The 20,611-nt window shown below is 38.3% G+C and overlaps 6 protein-coding genes across 6 annotated transcripts; 2 read left to right on the top strand and 4 right to left on the bottom strand.

Annotated features, from left to right (window-relative positions):
* Positions 1 to 286: 286 nt before the first annotated feature.
* Positions 287 to 1,838, bottom strand: F5B22DRAFT_217416 (uncharacterized protein). Its single transcript, XM_047969737.1, has one exon. It carries the CDS (start codon positions 1,497 to 1,499, stop codon positions 609 to 611), a length of 891 nt encoding a protein of 296 aa, XP_047830109.1. The 5' UTR covers positions 1,500 to 1,838; the 3' UTR covers positions 287 to 608.
* Positions 1,757 to 2,896, bottom strand: F5B22DRAFT_217392 (uncharacterized protein). The gene is made up of 3 exons (XM_047969736.1): positions 2,254 to 2,896; positions 2,110 to 2,170; positions 1,757 to 2,050 (listed from the first exon to the last, which is right to left on the bottom strand). The coding sequence occupies exons 1-3, from the start codon at positions 2,634 to 2,636 to the stop codon at positions 2,015 to 2,017; spliced, it is 480 nt and encodes a 159-aa protein (XP_047830108.1). The 5' UTR covers positions 2,637 to 2,896; the 3' UTR covers positions 1,757 to 2,014.
* Positions 2,897 to 3,157: 261 nt separating this feature from the next.
* Positions 3,158 to 5,773, bottom strand: F5B22DRAFT_636893 (Pre-mRNA-splicing ATP-dependent RNA helicase prp-28; the record flags this gene model as incomplete). Its single annotated transcript, XM_047977353.1, has 3 exons — positions 3,158 to 5,231; positions 5,635 to 5,639; positions 5,738 to 5,773. 3 exons carry the CDS (start codon positions 5,771 to 5,773, stop codon positions 3,158 to 3,160), a joined length of 2,115 nt encoding a protein of 704 aa, XP_047830107.1.
* Positions 5,774 to 6,620: 847 nt separating this feature from the next.
* On the top strand, positions 6,621 to 10,486 carry F5B22DRAFT_656553 (peptidase family M1-domain-containing protein; the record flags this gene model as incomplete). The annotated part of the gene is made up of 4 exons (XM_047979967.1): positions 6,621 to 6,742; positions 6,829 to 8,054; positions 8,116 to 9,227; positions 9,281 to 10,486. The coding sequence occupies 4 exons, from the start codon at positions 6,621 to 6,623 to the stop codon at positions 9,761 to 9,763; spliced, it is 2,943 nt and encodes a 980-aa protein (XP_047830106.1). The 3' UTR covers positions 9,764 to 10,486.
* Positions 10,487 to 11,375: 889 nt separating this feature from the next.
* On the top strand, positions 11,376 to 11,765 carry F5B22DRAFT_647280 (uncharacterized protein; the record flags this gene model as incomplete). Its single annotated transcript, XM_047978849.1, has 1 exon — positions 11,376 to 11,765. The coding sequence occupies one exon, from the start codon at positions 11,376 to 11,378 to the stop codon at positions 11,763 to 11,765; it is 390 nt and encodes a 129-aa protein (XP_047830105.1).
* F5B22DRAFT_217347 (Metallo-dependent phosphatase) lies at positions 11,653 to 12,892 on the bottom strand. The gene has a single exon (XM_047969735.1). It carries the CDS (start codon positions 12,770 to 12,772, stop codon positions 11,858 to 11,860), a length of 915 nt encoding a protein of 304 aa, XP_047830104.1. The 5' UTR covers positions 12,773 to 12,892; the 3' UTR covers positions 11,653 to 11,857.
* Positions 12,893 to 20,611: the final 7,719 nt, after the last annotated feature.

Genomic DNA, 20,611 nt, shown 5'->3' with positions numbered 1-20,611 from the left:
TACAAATTCATCTGGACAATAAAATCGTATTCCTGTGCCAGATATCATTGAACCCTAGAGAGTTAACTGTGCCTGCTCCATCTCTTCGGATGAGGACAAGGCGTTATACCTCAATCTCGAACTTATAATAGCAGGCTAAATATTATTGTCTGTTATGTCTCGGTGAAAACCGAGACCCGTAAATTGGTTGTTGGTAACATCAAGTTATACACGTAAGCCTCTCGGATAGGCACTTACACATTGTCACACATAATTATCAGTCCATTGCAAAGGCAAGAGAGTACTGATTGGGGATTTCCTGGTTCAATCCCGCATGTACTTGACGCTACAGAGTTTTTTTGGATTATTTTAACAGCTTGAGACACTTGCCATGTAACATAGTATAGCAGGAAATATGCAATGATTACCTATATAGGACTGCAAGTATCCATTTCACTACCTAGATAAGACTGAACATACTTGACGCTCATTTAGGCCTTTCTAGTCCTAATAAGTTGCCTGTTGAGAATTTGAAAATAAACCGGGAAAAAAAAAAAAATAAAGGGGAGGAAGAGGACATATATTTACTACAGCACACAGTAAAGATTGCCCCACCATTGAGCATATGCCTATGTAGACGCAGACGCTGAGCCGGACAGAGATAGACCCCAGTCGAAGCTCAGATTAAATCGCCAGCCCTTGCCGCTCTTGCTAACGCTACCGCTGCCGCGACGCTGTTCCGCTGCATCGCGCGTCTGAGTGCGGTTTGATACCGACGTTTCTGGTGCGTTATTGCTTTGATGGCGATGCGATGATTGTGTTTGCTCGTCGCCGGCTTCTTCGTCGCCGGCTTCTTCGTCGTCGTCGACAGCGTCGAACAAGACCCGCATCCAGAGACTGCAGTCGAGACACTGCACCATCAGCACCAGGTCCTCCTCGTACTCCTCCAGCTGCGCCTCGGTGAACTGGAACCCGCGCTCGTTGCCACACCGGCACGACCCGAAGTACACCCCCGTCTTCTCGTCGAAGCCGAGGTCGTCGAGATCGACGGTCTCGACCCCCGTGTGGAAGCGCGTGGAGACCGAGTGCTTTTGCTCCGTGGAGATGGATGTGAACGTGGAGGAGGATGAAGATGTGGTTAGGAGGAGTTGCCGGTCGTACTCGCGCCGCTGGGCGGCGTCTGAGAGTACGCTGTAGGCATGCTGGATTTGGTCGACGGTGTATGTGAGTTGGGACTTGGGCACTGAAGATGAGGAGGATGAGGAAGATGATTTGCCACCGCCGCTGGATTTAGATTGGGATTTAGATGATCGAGCGGGATTTGATGATGTTGCTGTATTTGTGGGCGAATCCTGAGGATTCTTGTCTGGATGGTGTTTGAGAAGGGCCTTGTGATATGCTTGTTTGATGCTCTTTTGCTGCGCTGTGAATTCTTGGCCTTGGAGCCGTTTTGGTGTTAGTGAGAGGATCTCATAGAGCGTTGGCTCCGCTGAGGTTCGTGATATAGTTGTGCGTGGCATTTATTTGTCTTTGAAATGTGGTTCTGCCAATTATTTCCTATGCACTATTTCTAATGTATTAAAGGGGAAAATGATTATTCAGTATCGGAGAAGCGAGTTGGGAAACACCTCCGGTGAGCGTTTGTCTTATGTAAAAGGCTGGAGATGCTTGTAAGTTGATATCATCTTCCTGGCGCCCCAGTGAAAACCGGTTTTTGGGGCGTACAATCAATTGGCCAAGCGGTCACGTGAGCATTCGTTTGTAAGGTACGAACTTGAGATTGTAGCGACCTGACCAGAAGGACATAGATGACCAGTGTATTGTACAGGCAACAAATTTAGCAGATTAATCATTTTAAGTAATCTGCTAACAAACCTTGTTTTAAAAAGAGGGAAGAATGGATGAAAAGTTTGATGTCTCAAATTGTTGGGCTAATATTCCGATGCAACTGAACACCTTTGATACATGGTTATACATAAATTCGTACATCCAACTGCGAAGTCGGTGAATAGAGAGTATTTCAATATCTTCTCGCCTATCGTGGATACTTGGTCCATCTGCTTCTCCCTGTCTAGATTGCAATATTAGTAAAATGGTGAGGAACCCAAACGTCCATTGAGAAAAATCTACCTTTCTCCACTCCCGCACAAGCCTGGGCATGCCCATCATAGCTTCTCTCCTCTTCTCCATCCTATTCATCATGTTAGCACATGTGCAAATCTTGAAACCCATCGTTCCAATGTAGGCCTCATGGTGTGAGAAATGGCAACGTACTTGGAAGCCAGCATTCTCTCGTGTAAATGACCCTTGACCTTCTGTCCAACACCTGTACCACGCACACGCAAACCGTGCTCGACTCTGTGCCGTATGCGCTCTTCGGTGCCCTTCGATGTGAATGGTAGCAACTCCTCGACGCCCTCCTCGCGAGCGAGTTTGACGAGCTCCGCCTGGCGTCTTAGCGAGAACTCCGGGTCATGCCACTTGCCCGTGACGGGGTGTTTGTGTGGAAGAAAAGGGTTCGGGGTTGCGCCGTCCTTGATGGTATTTGTGCGCGTCGAGGTCGGCAGGATCTGGTTCGGAGGATACTTGGCGAAGAAGCGCTGCAGACGCGGATGCAGCTGCTTCGCGAGTTCGACGTAGCGCATGTTCAGCGCCATATTTACTGTCGATGTTCCTTAACAGTCTAGCTGGCAATCGTTCCGTGGATCGAGGATGCGTAGACAAGTCCTGGGAAAACGGCTGAAACAATCAATTCGGTGAGCTTCAAAAGGGTCCCATCCAAAAATATAAGAGATAGCACTACTCTACAGTACATAGATCTTGATGGCACATGTCTGAGGTACGTACCTGTCACCCCTCTGGGGCATAGTGGGCTGGGTGTTATTTAGTGGGCTTCAGCTGTGGACGGAGCCGCTAAACCCGACAGATAACTTGTGAAGTGAAGTGTCATAGCTTTGCTGCTTCAAAACAATAGAATGTTCTCTTTTGAATTTCAAGGCACAGACCTAATACATGCAAATACGTCAGCCGGCTTGAGTCTGACCCCTACCCATCACAGTCAGCCAGAAGGAATCGGACGAGAAGATTATAGAGCTTATGTGAAAGGTGTATCATGATGGTATCTCAATTGCAATTAAAATGTATCTATTTCCGTAGACCTGTCCCACCGTCGTCCTCTTTACTCAATTTTCTTGAAGCCTCCTTTGTTCGGTTTTTGTTGGGCGGCCTCATGTCTTCGTAACTCCTCAGGTACTTTTGATATTGAGCTCTTGGAAAGCATCTGTCTCAGATCATACAAAACGTCTGCATCTTCGTTGCCCAGAAATGTGATAGCCACACCACTCTTACCTGCACGACCAGTACGACCAATACGATGCGTGTAGCTCTCGATGCTTGTGGCCATGTTGAAGTTTACGACGAGAGACACATCAGGCACATCGATACCACGCCCAGCTAAATCTGTTGCTACAAGGACTTCGGTAGCGCCGCTACGCACTGATGCCAGGGCCTGTTCTCGCTGTTCTTGAGTCTTACTACCGTGCATGGTAACTGTAGATAGACCCATATGTTTGATTTCTCGTGCAATGGCATCGCAATTCCGTTTGATGTTGACAAATACGATGATAGGTGCTGCAAACTCTCCCGAGGTGAGAATCTCTTGCAACCGTTTCTTACGACGATCTTCTCCAGCCACGAACTCGACACGTTGTTCAACAGTGTCCACAGCTTCGCCAGCGTTACCGATGGTAACAGTGGCGGGCCGCCGTAGGTATTTTTTGGCAATTTTCTCAACGGCTGTCGGCATAGTAGCCGTGTACATCATCGTCTGCCGGTAACGGTCCTTGCCCCCGAGAGGCCGACTCATGAGTTGCGCATTCTCTGCAGCTTCAGAATCTGGCTTCTCGTTGGTTACAGGGAGCGCATCTAGAATTTTATTAACGGGATCTTCAAACCCCATGTCGATCATGCGATCGGCCTCATCCATAATAATATAGCAGCATTGTGAGAGGACAAGGAGTCGCCGCTCAATGCAGTCGACTAGACGACCAGGGGTAGCAACGATGATTTCAGCACCATTTCTAAGTGCAAACGCTTGTTCCTCGAGCGAATGACCACCAACTAGACTGACTACAGTAAACCCCAGTGGTTCTGCGAACTTTCTAGCTTCTGTCTCGATTTGCTGCACCAGTTCTCGGGTAGGTGCAATAATGAGGGAGTAGGGACCGTCGTTCTTGGTAATCTCGTCTAATGGTGGTAAGTCAGATATGTAAACCAATAACGGTAGGAGAAAAGCAGCTGTCTTTCCCGAACCGGTGACAGCTACACCGATGAGATCCCGGGCCTGTAGAGCTATGGGAATGGCAGCGCGCTGAACAGGGGTTGGTTCGTCATAGCCGACTTTGGCGACGATCTCAAGCAACCTTCGAGGCAAACCAGACTCTTTCCAACTGCGCATAGGATTCGGTAAGAGACCGCCTTTTGTAGAAATACCAAAATCCTCTTTGAATATGCGCCAGTCTCTCTCACGCATATCCTCCAGCCTTTTTTCTGACCAGTGCTTTCCGAAGGTGTTGCGATTTGCTCGTTCTTTTGCCCGTACAGACATTTCAAGCAGCTGTTGTGCTCGTTCTCTGCCGGTTTCCGGATCGCCAGCCATAATGTACCTGGCACGTTTTAGATCCTCTGGTTCAACAAGGCCATGATACTTGGCAAGAAGACCACCATCGTGGACTGATAATGCCATTTGCTCAGAGTGTATGAGCGCGTCTCCTTGACTTGTGTCATCATGCGGATCCCAGTCAAAATTGAATTTATCCCTGTGTCTTCTAGATTTCTTCTTAGCGGAGAAGGTCGATTGATTCAACTCTGGACCCATATATCTAGCTCGAATTTGGGCGGATTCGTCATCTTCTGTCGCTTTCCTCTTTTGCCCAGATGTTCTGGGATCATGAGCAGCCTTGAGCTTCTCGTTTTCGTTGCCGTGTTTGCCGTTTCGCATGGCCCTAGGCCCAGTAGGCACGGCAGGTTGGGTGCCACGCAGCGGTGCATTGTTGTGGCTTGTAGTCCGGGTATTTTTCTTTTCGTTCTCCAGTCGTAAACGCTTCTCTTCCTCCTCTTTCCTCTTTTGTTCGTGCGCGCGCCGCTCTCTTTCAGCCTTTGGGATGAATCGGGGTTTCGCAGCAGCCGCGTCGGCAGCTTTCTTTGCTCGTAATATCTCTTCGATATCTAAAGGTTGTTTCTTTCGCGGAATGCTGACGCCGTTGGTGGCGGCTATATCGCCATTTGAAAGAGACCCGGCCCTAGGTTGTATCCCCATTTTGTAGGTTTACAATACGATGCTGGAAAATTGAAGGTTCTCCGTTCGAGATGCGAAGTAAGAGTGGGTAGATAGCGAAGGACAGCTTCGAGTGGCGAGCTGCGGCTTGGACCTATTGCTACCTGAATGGGTGGATACTATGTGGGGTGCTTAAGTAATGGTGGCCAATCGGGACCTTTACCCTTACCCATACATGTATATGTACCTGATTGGTGAGTACCGAAAGCAGGAAAACATATCTATAACCACCTCCAGAGCATCTCTTCCAAAGGCCTCTGCGACAAGTAGACTATTGGTAGTTTTCTTGAAATATGAGCAAGGGTAATCCAGAAACATACTTATCCTAACCGGACCAACTACTAGGTTACTCCAAATAAAAAAAAATGATTGCCGGACAGCGTTGTCATGATTCGCAAAGGTGTTATATTAACTACTACGTACAGCACCTTTCCCTAACCAAGTCCCACATTGCAGCATATTGTACAGATCAAGTCAATTCTAGGTATATACCTAGTAGGTTATCGTAAATGGGCAAAATGTACCTAGTTAAAGACTCTTATATGTAGCAATTCGGAGTAAACAATTTCTCTCTCCTACCTAGATACTTTCAAGTTACGAACATTGCCCTTGGACCAAACTCCTTAGCTTATCCAATCCAATCGCATTGTTCTTGCTAGTCGGATGGAGCAAAGTATCACACGACAATTTCGAACTCCTCATTACCAGACGAAAAGAGACGGCTGAGAATTTGGAACAATTCCCAGAGTGTCGAAATCATCGAGCGTTCTCGGTGATCCTTTCCAAGCCGTCAGGCAGCGGACATGTCGATAGGCCTCCTCGGGCCTTAATCATGACTGGCTGGCCGGCTGATTGAGGTGTAGGCTTGCCATTCTGTCGTCTCCATTTCTTATCGCGCAACGCTAGACCACATCAGTCTCTCAAATGCAGGCGTATGTCTAGCGTCATTCGAAACTTTGCTGACCCCAGAAAGAGACGACTCGACCGCAGATGACGACGAGAATCCAAGCCCGAGCCCACAGTCCCCAGCTGCACCCTCCTCTGCCCTCCCTTTCTTCGCTCCCACGCTTGTCCGGTGCCCGCTGCCACCGCCGCCGCCACATGAATTCGACTGCTGTGCAAATAGGGAATCGCCCCGACTACCCCTCCTCCTTCTAACCCCTCTGTTTATGTACATTACTAGCCCTCTTGTTGCCGGTCTGGTCGCCCTAATCGCCCTGCCATACACTGTATTATAGCTGGAATTGGCTTGTTGTATACCACCGTCCCTGTTTGTATTATAGTAGACTCTGCTTTCCCGCATCTAATGTCTTTTCGTTCTGTTGCCCGTATCGAGTTTCTCTCTCGAGCTTCCCCTCTCACTAACAGAGTCCGCTTACGACACTACCCACCAACGCATCCTGATATTCTGGGCCGTGTTAGTCTTAGGTAAGTACCGGCTGCTGCTCACCGAGTGGAGTGGGAGGCGTCTCTGCGCTCGGAATCTCGCCTGTCTAACATGCCACGTTATGCAGTTCGATTTCTCGACCTACGCCAAGCACATCCTCTTTCACCCCGTCTTCGTCCCCTCCAAGGCAGTCAAGGCTATCTTCTCCGAGATCTTCTCGCCCACCAACATCCCTTTCAACCTCTTTCATCCGCTATTGCTCCTACAGAAGACACAACATGTGCAGATTAGCTGGTGATAGCGAGCACTTTGGCGGCGCCAAACCCGACCCCAACGTGGGTCGCGAGCTGCTCCCTACCAACGTTATTCCCCGCCACTACGATGTCACTCTCGAACCCGACTTCAAGAAGTTCACCTTCGAGGGAAAGGTTGTGGTCGACTTCGACGTACAAGAAGATACGCAGTCTATCTCCCTCCACACCATCGAGATCGATATCCACAGCGCCCACATCAAATCGGGAGGGAGTGTCGTGACATCCTCTGCAGCCATCACGTACAATGAAACAACCCAGGTTTCCAAGATCGAGTTGAAAGAAACGATTCCCAAGGGGAAAACACAGCTGGAAATAAAATACACCGGTCAACTCAATGATTCAATGGCTGGTTTCTACCGTTCTACTTACAAGAAGCCCGACGGCTCTGAGGGTATTCTCGCCACAACTCAGATGGAAGCCAATGATTGTCGAAGAGCCTTCCCTTGTTTCGACGAACCCCTTCATAAAGCCAATTTTACTGTCACGCTCATTGCAGACAAGCATCTGACCTGTTTGAGCAACATGGACGTGGCTTCCGAAACTGAGGTGCTCTCTGAGATGAGCGGAACAACAAAGAAAGCCGTCAAGTTTAATCCAACCCCACTGATGTCTACATATCTGGTAGCTTTCATTATTGGTGAGCTCAACTATATCGAGACCAAGAAATTCAGGGTGCCTATTCGCGTATATGCACCCCCGAGCTCCAACATCGAACACGGACGCTTTTCTCTTGAATTAGCCGCACGGACGTTGGAGTATTATGAGAAGATATTTGGCGCCGAATTTCCTTTACCTAAAATGGATATGGTTGCTATTCCGGACTTCGCTGCAGGCGCCATGGAAAACTGGGGCTTGATTACCTACCGAGTCGTGGATCTCATGTTAGATGAAGCGGCCAGTGGTGCTGCCATGAAAGAGCGGGTTGCTGAAGTCGTTCAGCATGAATTGGCTCACCAGTGGTTCGGAAACCTTGTAACTATGGACTGGTGGGAGGGTCTGTGGTTGAATGAAGGGTTTGCAACATTGATGAGCTGGCTCAGTAAGCTTGACGCTCCTTTTCTGCATCCTTAACAGTTTCTCATACTAACATGGGGGCTTAGGCTGCAATCACTTCTACCCAGAATGGAAAGTCTGGGAGAACTATGTCGCAGACAATCTCCAGAGTGCTCTTGGTCTGGATTCGCTGAGAAGCAGTCATCCCATTGAGGTACCTGTCAAGCGTGCAAGCGAAGTTGACCAGATCTTTGATGCTATCTCCTATTCCAAAGGCTCATGCGTTCTACGCATGATTTCGACGTACTTAGGCGAAGATGTGTTTTTAGAGGGTGTTCGACGATATATCAAGAAGCACGCTTATGGTAACACACAAACTGACGATCTTTGGGCAGCGCTAGAAGACGCCAGTGGTAAACCTGTCCGAGAGATCATGTCTATTTGGACCAAGAACGTTGGTTTCCCAGTTGTTCAAGTGACAGAGAACTCAGCGGAGAGTTCTATTCTCGTGAAACAAAACCGTTTTCTAAGGACTGGTGACACCAAGCCCGAAGAGGATAAGGTCTTGTATCCGGTATTCCTCGGGCTTCGAACTGAAAAGGGTGTTGATGATTCAATAACTTTGACACAGAGAGAAGGTGTCTACAAATTGGACAATTTAGACTTTTTCAAGCTAAATGCGAACCATACTAGCATTTATCGAACTTCATACAGTCCTGAACGGCTTGCAAAGCTTGGCCAGGCCGCGAAGGATGGCAAATTGACAGTCGAAGACCGTGCCGGCATGCTCGCAGATGCTGGTGCTCTCGCAGTGTCGGGTTACCAGAGAACATCAGGGGTGCTTAATCTCTTGAAAGGGTTTGATACTGAGGAGTCCTTCGTGGTATGGAGCGAAATTATTGCCCGCGTTGCAACTGTCCAATCTGCTTGGATTTTCGAGGATCAAGCCGTCAAAGATGGTCTTGAAGCCTTTATCAAGCAGCTCACTAGCGAGAGAGCCCACAAACTTGGCTGGACGTTTACAGACAAAGACGGACATGTGGAACAACAATTCAAGGCTATGCTCTTTGGAGCTGCTGGCATGGCAGGTGACGAGGAAATCATTGCTACAGCTAAGAATATGTTCAGCAAATATATGGCTGGTGATAAATCAGCCGTTCACCCAAATATTAGAGGCAGCGTCTTTGGTATGGCTTTGAAGTATGGTGGAAATGAAGAGGTAGGTTCGCATACATTATGCAGTTTGATCAGAAAAGACTAACTCCACGACAGTACGATGGCATTCTTAAAGCATTTACCAACTCCACCAATACTGATGAGCGCAACACAATCTTACGTTGCCTAGGCCGTGCCAAAGACCCTGAGCTTATTCAACGAACTCTTGACCTCGCGTTGAGCAATGAAGTCAAGAGTCAAGACATATATCTTCCCGTCAGTGGTCTTCGTAGTCATCCCGAGGGTGTAGAAGCGTTGTTCAAATGGTTGAACGACAAATGGTCTGAGATCTCCAAACGTCTCAGCGGTAACCCCCCCATTCTAGGTTCGATGGTCACAATCTGCACGTCAAGTTTTACGAAGCCTGGGCAGCTCAAAGAAGTTGAGCAATTCTTCAAAGACATTGATACCAAGTCATTTGATCAGCCATTGGCACAGAGTAAAGACGCCATTCGCAGTAAGGTATCCTGGGTCGAGCGGGATCGCGATGATGTAGCTACGTGGGTGAAGGAAAACGGATACAAGAAAGCGAGCTTGTAACCTTACTGCCTCTAGGGAAAAGCTTCATCGGTTTACCCTTGTCACATTCGACGTGTCGAGGGAAGATGCATTATATACATTCTCGTGAGCCACCAAGCTGCATATATATAATGAGAAAACTATATAACTAGACTAAATACAATACATCTTAAAGAACATTGAAACAAGGAACAAGTAGCAATTCTTGATGTTTACTTAGTGATGTCTCGGCTCAATCACCAGCGACTGTTCATCAACGAGCGTTAGGTTGGAACATGAAAGTTCAGAAAGACAGACATTGGGGCCTGCTATGAACGACTAGCATCCCGTTAGAGTTTGCTAGGGTTAGAAGCAGGCTTATTGAGACAGCTTGGATTTTTAGCCACTTGCAGTCTTCACTACGATTGACAAGTCTGCCAATATTGCTTCGAATACCTAGATCCTTGCCTGTAGCGAGGTCCACTTCTCGACGACCACCGCAATCTACATCACAGCAACACTTCGCTACCTAGGGATGACTAGGAACTACCATTTTGTCTTGGCTGGCTTGTCCACTTCACCCAAGAATAACAGAATTGGGTAACGGATCTAAAGGCTGAACAGCATGGCCAAGGTTGACAACACCTGATAAGACTTGAGAGAATTTAAGCTCTCCTGCCATCCGCCGAGTAGTAAAGATCGCTAGGGCCTGAAAGGCAGCTTGGGGACCATGGGCATCCCATGTATCGATTAGGCAGGTCTTGTGTCCCCGTCAACACAGAATTTAGTTCACACTTTTGAAGTTAGGACCGAGTTCTTCATGGCTCACTCCGTATCCTTTTTTTTTTCATCTGAACAGGGGGAACGAGTTCACCAAGGCAACCGTGTGAACGTGAAGAATTTAAATAACTTTAACTTTGTTTGACAGGTGAGCCAGGAAAGACTTTGACGCCGTACGCACGAGCTAAGCTAGAATGTCTACTAAAGACAGCCTGACGACCCTGCAACCGATGACGGCCATAGGCGGTACGAGGCTTGCAGTGATGAATAAAAATGGTGAGAGGGTAGGTGAGAGATATTAGTTGGTGAAGTCCGCTTTCGGCATAATGGCAACAAAATGTCTCAAGTTTAACGGGTCGAGTTGTAGTGCGAAGCACCCAGGACTCACTCAGTCTTGTGTAGGGCTACTAAACAAATTGCCTTGACACAGAGGAACCATAAGAGCTCCTGTGAAGCGTCTAGAATAGCAAGCTCTACTGGACATGGCTATCGACCAGCTTTGCTTCCTTCAGTAGACAGGAGGCTAGATGTTATGGACGGGGGTTCCTATTCGTACCTCTGTTCTAAGCCCGTGGTACAGCGCTTACAGCTATACTGGTTCGAATGTTGTACTAGGTACTCCGTCGTTCGTGGTCTGAACGCGTGCCGGTACGCATATCGTACCAGTCTGTCGACTAAACCCCTACCGGTCTGAGGCCGTACTGGCCCAGGTCTAGATAACGTACCAGATGAGGATCTACTTGTCCCAGTACGAGGATTTCCAGAATAGCATAACTACTTCATCATCTCCCCAAATCTCCCTTTTCCCGCTAACTAATGTCCAGTGCAGAGTGGCCTTTATCGCATGTACGAATACATCGTGGTCGGTTTCACGATGGGGTTGAGGACTGAAATTGAATTCTTCTTTAACCAAGGCCCGTCATGGCTGGTATCCGCAATCCCAGATCCGGAAGACCCAGATCCCCAACGTTACGCAATCCTATCCGTCTTACCGTTCTATCTCTGTAAAGCCTTCAACAGATTGATAGAACGTGGATTGCCCCGAGGCAGTCCAGCTATCATTGGCCCTGGGGAGCTAGATGAGCTGCGCTCGAGGCCTGTTGTCTTAGAGACAGAGCTAGAATGGGCCGCTAAAGTCCCAGCATTGGTCGAGAGGCTTATATTACCGGGGCTGGACGGTGGTGAGCCCGCGAGAGAGACGTGGAGTGAACAATTTCTGGCCAAGAATATTGTCTGCGAGGAGCCCCATATCCTCTTTGTTTAACTTAAGGTCGGATCAGCCGCTCGCATGTACGGATTGACGGGTACAGAAAAACGGGCAGCACGGCCATGACCTGAGAATATGAAGGGAGCATGTTAGATGTAGATTCTAATAGGCCTACGGCAGGCGTCGTCGCGTAGTCCTCCAACTATACTAGCGTTCACCAGCTGGCAAGCAAGGGTTGGAGTTAAACGGAACAGGGTGCGGATGACGGCACCAAGCACACAGAAGAGATTCCAAATACCACCACCATCCAAAATAGCTCTTTCGTAGGCGTACTGAAGCTCGTCGAAGTGCGCCCATTCATGCCCGTACCCTTCATGAACATGACCGAAGACGTGCAAGGAAGGATGTACGCGCCATAATTCTCGAAGCAGGTAATTGCAACCGAGTGTTGTCAGATCTAGATGGGCGCGTGGGGGTCCGTGAGTAATAAGAATATCGGTGTTGTCGGGTACCAGGCCCTTCCAGACATCTGCCTCCCTGGGGTATTGAAATGCCCAGTTGCCGTGACGTCTTGACCGAGGGCTACCGAAGACGTTGAGGCGGCGGCCATTTGGGCACGTGATCGTTGCCGAGGTGTCCTGGAGATACAAGATGTCTCCCCAGTCGATCTGCTCACGTATGGCCGGGGTATTGCCACTTTGTTCGTCCTTATCAACGTCCAGTATAAGATCGTGATTGCCAGCAATGACGATTTTGATAGGGTGCGGCTGTTGCCTCAACCATGTGATGGCAGCCTGGAGCTCTGCAAGGGTGCCTGATTGGGTAAGGTCACCGGCGTGGATGAGAATGTCGCCTCGCGGAATGGAGCACCGGGTATTGTGCGTGTCTGAAATGCATACCACGGACACAAGATCATCTCGAGGTGTGTCTGTGATAGCTAGGCGCCGCTGGGAATATAGCCTGCTAGATAGAAAGGTACAAGGGTTTTGTAAGAAGAGTTGCAAGACAGATGGACGTGGGCGGTGGAGCAATGCTTCCAACCCGGATGGCTTCTGTCGAAACATAGCTTGTAAACAGTCAGCCAATGAAGATGATGGGTGACTCGAGTCGTGGTAATTCTTGTTTTAGAAGAGGAAAAGGAAAGATGCTGAGCATTATGCAGGTACTGATTAGTAGGGACCAGTCCAGGTTCTTTGCTGGCCGCATCGGAGGTCTCTTATGGTATCGACGTGATTGGTTCACTACCATACCGGGATTGGGGGGGTAGGGAATAGAATTGTAGCTAGTATTTTTCCAGGTGAAAATAGTATTCGTAGGAAAGACACGCAACTTTTAATTAGATTATAAGCCTATTAGTTAAGAAATAATTTTTTAATTTAAAGATAATCTTTTATTAAAAGTAGTTTCTACTTTGAAAATGATTTGAAAATGGTATGCCAATAAGCTATACAGAATTAGGGCTACAGGAATAGCAATAGCGCTATAGGGGCTACAGGTCTCTAGGGGGGCCACCTACTGCCCCTATAGCCACTGCAGCCCTTCGCAGTATAAACCTAGCCATATAGGGCCAATCCAATCCATCGTCAACTTTAAGGATAATCGCTACAAGGATCAATCCAATCCACCACCTATTATGTTTCGCAGCGGTTAACCGTGCCACGCCCCACCCTTTTTCCGGCTTTGCAACAGCACACCTACTAAAGTAGGTGCTAAACACCAATTTAACCACATTACTAAAATAACCACTTTTTCAACCCTTTCAACCTTTAATATTAAAAAAACACCTATACGATTGATTTTTAAACTTTAAAATGGAGCTTAACGTTTAAAAGGCACTCGATTACTTAAAGGACTTTCCATTTACGAAAATAATAACGGTTGCGCGGTTTTTTAGCTTAACGTATACAATCCTTCGGAATTGCCTTATAGGTTGCAGCGGACTTAATTAACCATTACCTTTTAACCTAAAGTTAAAACCTATTAAAGAAGAAGCTATTTATAACTATATTAATTACCTTAATTAAATAAACCTAGCTATATAGGTTAAATTTATTAATAATATTATTAATTATATTTTAAAAGCGAAGTCTTATCTATTAAACTTTACCCCACCTATTATTAATAAGGTTTAGGTATTACAATTTATTTAATAGTACGGATACCTTTAAAGGTTATAGAAAAAACTTAATAAAAACTATAGCAAAGTTGAAAATATTAAAGCTATAAATAAATATTTTTAAAAGCTAAAAGAATTATTAATAAATAAAGGTATTATAATAAAGGATATATAAAATATAAATAAAATTAATTTTTAAATTAATATAATTAATAATATATTTATTATAATTAAGTAAGCTTAAGCTTATTACTTTACTTTACTTAAAAATAAAAAGTTAATTACTTTTATTAAGGCTATTTTTATTATTAAAAAATTTATACCTAGCTTTTTTATATTAATAGGTTAAATTTATATAGCTTAATAATATAAAACCCTTAAAATATTAAATTTAATAGCTATTATAATTAGCTTAATAAGCTATTTAAATAATTAATTAAGCTTTAAATAGCTTTATTACTTTAAAAAACATATTGCACCATTATAAATAAATCGAAAATAGCTATTTATATTGGATAGCTATAAATCCTATTATATAAAGGAATTTATTACTTTTTATAATAATTATAATATTATCCCCTTTAAATTATTACTTTATTTAACCTATATACTTTAATTGTTAAATATAGCTATTTTTTAACCCTTAAAGCACTACTGTGACGAACATGTTAAACATGTACTGTGCTGGAATATTGTGCGTACTATAGAAGGACATTATAAAGATACGTAAAATATATGCCAATAAGGTTATATGACCCATAATAGCTATTAGTACGTATATATCTTTATATACGTTTATATTTTAATTTTATCTTTCTTTTCTTTTTTTTTTAGCTTAGAATCTTTATTTATAATATTAATATAGCTATGTCTTAAACCCCTAATTATAATATTATTCTAAGCTCCTCCTTTTCGTTAACGAATATTATATAAGTATATTACCTATATCTAATTATTATTATTTATAATTTATAAATTAAACCTTTCCCCTTTTATTATTATATTCCGTACCTGACGATAAATAAGTATAACTTTACAATAAATCTAATTAATAAAATTAAACCTTATACCCTTTAAAATTAAAAAGACCTTAATTAAAATAAATAACCTAAAATAATTTTAACAATTATTATTATATATTATACTTAACGTTCCTATAATTAGTAAATAATTAACCTAGAACCCTATTCCTTTTATTAAAGAAGAAGAGATTAATATTAAATCCAAAAATAGCTTTTAAGACTTCTTAAACCTTAAACCGGAAAATATAACGCTTTTACTATTAAACCTTAATTTAAATAAAGGATTAATAGAACTACCCTAATTAGTAAATAAGATGAGCGTTATTAATTAAGCTGCCTTAATCTAATAGCTATAAAAATAAATTACCGCCCTTTAAGCCTAAATAGAGAGAGGTAGCCTAACCCCAGTACTATAAAAAAGTATAGTTAAAAGTACTTTTAGTAAAGTTAACTTTAAATTAATTAATATAGCTATATAAGCTGTTTTTAAAACAATTAGCCCTATAGGTAACTTTATTGGCTTAAATTTAAAATATACGGAAAAGGCTAAAACTTATAGAGCTAATTTGGGCACCTTCTTTAAAAATAAAGATTTATTTAATAACTAGTTAGGAAAGCTAACTAATAAATTTAAAAAAGATATAATAATATATTTTATTAAAAAGAGTTAAATATATTATATTATATCCCTTTTAAAGGAGGATATTAAAAAAGTGGTTAAGATTTATTTCTGTTTTATTATTTAATTATGTAATAGTTTAACTAAAATAGTATAAACATTGGAAATAATTTATTATAACCTAAATTAAGCTATCTAGGTATAAAATGCCTTAAATAAGTTCTACTTTAAATTAGGTTCCAATATTTATTAATTTATTTTTTAATTTAATAATTTAGCATTAAAGTTAAAGTTGCTTAAATTTAAATAGTTTTAATTCTTATAAAAATATATTAGCTTTAACTTTAAAACTAAAGTATTTAAAATTAATATTAATCTATTAATACTATATAAACACTTTTATAATAAGGTAATAAAGGTAATATATAACTATAATTATTATTATAATTATTAAAAAAAAAGATAAGCTATTAGCTTTATTAACTATAACTTTAATAATAAAAAGAATATAAATAAAAGGAATATTATAATAAAGCTTAAAGGGATAAAGCTTTTAAAGAAAAAGAAAAAGACCTATTAGGAAAATGATACTTATTTTAACTATAGTAAAATAAAATACCGTATTATAAATTGCCCCGGAAAAAGTAAAAATATAGCTTAAATATAAAATAAGGAAAGTAAAGAAAAGCTTGCTAACTTTTTTTTTACTAAATTTAAATTAAAAAACTAGCTAAATTATTAAAAAACTTTTTAACAATTTATAAACTATCCTTAACCTATATAAAAAGTAGTCGAAATATTATTCGATTTATATACCCTATTTAAATATAAATAAATAATCTTGGAATAAAAGCTATTATGCTATATAATATTAAAGCTTAAGTATATTTAATAATTAGCTATAAATTAGCTTATTATATTAGCTGCTAATTAAAGGCTAGGTTAACTACCTTAAAACAACTATAATAATTAAATAATTATTAAGGATAATTTATTAATATAGTTAATTAACACTTTACTATTACTTTAAAAGTAAACGGATAAAGGTTTAAAGATTAAACCTTTTAGGTTATTAATATTAAATATAACGTTATAATTAGTTTAAAATAGCTAGCTAAAAATAAGGTTACTTTAAACTATACCTATTAGATATTATATTAGTTAAAAGATTTATTCCCCCTTACCCTATTCTTACCTATGATTAAAATTATATAGAAGTTTTCTAACGATCAATAAGTTAACCCCGTTATCCAATAGGACGCTAACCGGAAGGATATCGCTTTGGAAAAGAAATACACTATCTTAAAGCGGCCAGCTGTACGCTTCCAAAAAAACATCCAACCGGAAAGCCCAAAAATAAAGCAATTTTAAAATAAAAGGATCATTTAACAATTTATTAAAAAAACTAAGTCAAACCCTAAATGGAAACAATGGAAAAAAAAGGGTGCTCCTAAAGGAATTAATACTTATTAAATTTATTAAAGTGGCCTTAAAGGTAGCTATAATAATATTAAAAAAGATTTAAAAACCCTTTAATAATAAGTATATTCCTTTTTTATAAAATAAAAACCTTAAATATATTAAGCTAGTTCGTTATTTAATCCCTAAAGAGCTAGCCTATTTAAAAGGATTTTTTTTAAAAGTAAAAGTTAATAAGTTACCCCTATTATAATTAGGATATAATATAGTTCTTAAAACTATTATTAATAATCCCTTAAATAGCCCTCCTTAATATTAAACTCCGATTTAATACCTATTATTAAAAAAAGAAGTAATGGATAAATTATTAACCTATAGCTTTATTAAACCTTATATAGAAGTAAATACTTCCCCTATCCTCTTTACCCCTAAACTAAATTTAACTAAAAAACAGTTTTATATAAATTACTAATGGAAAAATAAATACTTAAAAGACTATATTGTTTTAACGTTAGATTTAAATAGTACTATATATAATAGCTAAAGGGTTAAACGTTATGCTAAGCTGGATATTATTAAAGCTTTTTATAGATTAAAGATAGCTTTAAAATTTTAATATTTAATAGCTTTTTGGATTTAATAAAGAATGTTTTAATAATTAATCCTATCCTTTAAATTAAAGATTAGGCCCGCCTAATAATAAAACTTTATTAATTCCTAACTATATAAATTATTTAACCTTTTTATTAATATTTACGCTAATAATGTTTTAATATTTATAAATAATAAAAAAGAGCATTAGGAATAATATAAAAAAGTAATGTATTACCTTTATAATATTAAGCTTTAAGGAGATATAAAAAAATCTTACTTTAATATAACCTTTATAGATTATTTAAGTATAATTTTAAAGGCTGGATAGGATATTTAAATAAACTTTAAAAAAATAAATACTATTATAAGTTAAAAATTTAAAAATTTAATTAATACTTAAACTATCCATTTATTCTTTAAGTTATATAACTTTATTTAAATATTTATATATTATATTAATAATATAGTTAAACCTTTAAACTATTTATTTAAAAAGGGTATACTATTTAAAATGGGTAATAAATAACAAAAAGCCTTTAAATTAATAAAGAAATTAGCTTACGAAATATTAATGTTAGCCTTCTTTTAATTTAATTAACCTATTAAAATTAAAACCAATGCTTTTTAAAATATTATTGGTGGAATTATTTAACAGTAATAAAAAAATAGCATTTAGAAGCTTATAGAATATTTTTTAAAGATTATATTATTAATTAAATAAGCTTATCTTATATAGAATAAAGAATTATTAGCTATAATTTAAATTATAAAGTATAATTGCTTAAAACTATTAAGTATAAAGTTTTTTATAATAATTAACTATTAAGCTTTATTATATTTTACTATTAAGAAAGTTCTTTTTATAAAATAAGTAAAATAGGTAAACTTTTTATTTAACTTTAATATTACCTTTTAATACCAGCTTAGTTAAAAAAACGTAGTAATAAATATACTGTTTTATAAAATAATTAATCTATTAACTATTAAAGCCTATAAAGTTAAAGAATATAATATAGCTCTAATCCTATTTAAAGCTTTAAAAGGGTTGGTAGCTGCTATAGAAAAGGAGGTAATAATATTATATAACTTTAACTTAATAGATTTAATCCAGTAAAAAAACGAAAAATAAGGTTTAAGATATAAAAACTATTAATTAATTATTTTAAAGTAAACCTTTAATTTAAAGGTTTATTTCCGGATAGCTTTAATTAAGGAAGCCTATTATTTAATAATTATTATTTACCTTAAGTAAAATAAATATATTAAAATAATTAAATAGGATTATTATTAGCCCTTATTAAAATAAAATATTTAAATATATATTTATAATTATTATAATTATTAATAAAATAAGATTTCTTAAAATAAAACGTTTAGATTATTATACCCATTACTAATCCCTATAGCTATTTAACATTACATTATAATTAATAAAAAGGATATACCCTTAAATAAATATAGTTATAACTATATATAAACATTTATTAATAAATTTAATTACTTATTAATTATAATACCTAGTAAAAAAAACGATATAGTAAAAGATATAATATATTAATACTATAAATATACCTACCGTTTTTTAGGTTTTTTAAAGGTATAGATTTTAAATAATATAGGACTCTTCATTTTATACTTTTTAATAAAGATTAATAAATTAACCTATATTAAATATTAATATAAGAGTACCTTTTACCCTTAAACGTAAGAAGCTATAAAGTTTATAAATTAAAAGTTAAATTAATAGTTATACTTTTATATTAATAAGTATTAAGATAATTAAAGCCCCTATTTACCTATATTAAATTTTATATATAACGCTTCTTAATATTTAACTATTAATATAGTACTATTAAAGGTTTTAATAGGAATTGATATAAAAAACCCTTTATTGCTACTTTTATTAAATATTATTAAAAAGATAATATTTAAAAAGCTAACCTAACAATTGTTATAATAAACCTATAAAGTATAAAAGGCAGCTTATAAAGTAATAAAGGCTATATAAAAAAGGTAAGAAATATAGGCAAATAAAAAGCAACGCTTAATAAACTTCCGTATAAAAGATAAGGTCTTTTTAAAAAAGAAGGGCTTTATAACTAATAGCCTAACTATTAAATTAAACTCCTAATAGGTTAAACCTTTTAAAATATTTAAAAAGAGGGGATATAGCTATATATTAAACTTTTTAAAGTTAATAAAGATAATTAACCTTTTTTATATAAATCGATTATATAAAGTAAGCGAAAACCTATTACTTTAATAAACCTAACCGCTATTAAAACCTAAAGATATTAAAGGAGAACCGGAGTAAAAAGTTAAATAGTTATTTAAGTTATAAATAATAGGGCGTAATAAAATGCTATAATATTAAATTACTTAAAAAGGTTATAACCTTAACGATACTTAGTACCCAGCAAAGAATTTTAAAAACTTATTAATTAAAATATAAAAGTTTTATAAAAAATAGCTTAATATACTAGGACTGCTTAAACAGCTAAACGAATAGATAAAAGTTATAGCAGTTAACAAATTCATTACTAACTACCCTAATAATAATATTATTATATAAAATAATAATATAATTAAAACCAAACGTTATAAGTAATTCTTTAACCTATTTTACACCTATATTTTAATTTTAATAGGGAAAAGTATAATAAATATATTAAATATATACTATACCGGAATATTATACATATTATAAAAGAACACTATAAAAATACGTAAAATATATACTAATAAGGTCACGTAACCTATAATAGCTATTAGTATATATATATCTTTACATATACTTATATTTTAATTTCATCTTTTCTTTCTTTCTTCCTTAACTTAAAATCTTTATCTATAGCATTAATATAGCTATACCTTAAACCTTTAATTATAATAACTATTATATAAAAGCCTTAAATATTATTATTTAAAATGGAATAATTAATATTATAAAGTTAAAATTCCTTAGCTATATTTAATAGGTTAAAATTTAAGCCTTTAAGCCTTTAATAATAATTAATACCTTTAAAAAAACCGGAATTCACCCTTTTAACCTTTATAAAGTGCTTTAAGTATTAAAAAAACATATCCTTTATAAGGCTACCCCTATATAATCTATAACCTTTAAATTACTATC

The sequence above is a fragment of the Xylaria bambusicola genome (assembly GCF_022495145.1).
Source record: "Xylaria bambusicola strain CBS 139988 unplaced genomic scaffold F5B22scaffold_25, whole genome shotgun sequence".
NCBI lineage: Eukaryota > Fungi > Ascomycota > Sordariomycetes > Xylariales > Xylariaceae > Xylaria > Xylaria bambusicola.
This window is presented reverse-complemented; position numbering and strand designations above follow the sequence as displayed.

What these genes read in the sequence shown, in the direction of transcription:
- F5B22DRAFT_217416 (XM_047969737.1), bottom strand. Translation starts at nt 1,499, where the DNA reads ATGCCACGCACAACTATATCACGAACCTCAGCGGAGCCAACGCTCTAT.
- F5B22DRAFT_217392 (XM_047969736.1), bottom strand. Translation starts at nt 2,636, where the DNA reads ATGGCGCTGAACATGCGCTACGTCGAACTCGCGAAGCAGCTGCATCCG. An exon ending in GAGAGAATGCTGGCTTCCAA is followed by an intron (nt 2,171 to 2,253) that starts GTACGTTGCCAT and finishes CATGATGAATAG; the next exon opens with GATGGAGAAGAGGAGAGAAG. An exon ending in TTGTGCGGGAGTGGAGAAAG is followed by an intron (nt 2,051 to 2,109) that starts GTAGATTTTTCT and finishes ATTGCAATCTAG; the next exon opens with ACAGGGAGAAGCAGATGGAC.
- F5B22DRAFT_217347 (XM_047969735.1), bottom strand. Translation starts at nt 12,772, where the DNA reads ATGTTTCGACAGAAGCCATCCGGGTTGGAAGCATTGCTCCACCGCCCA.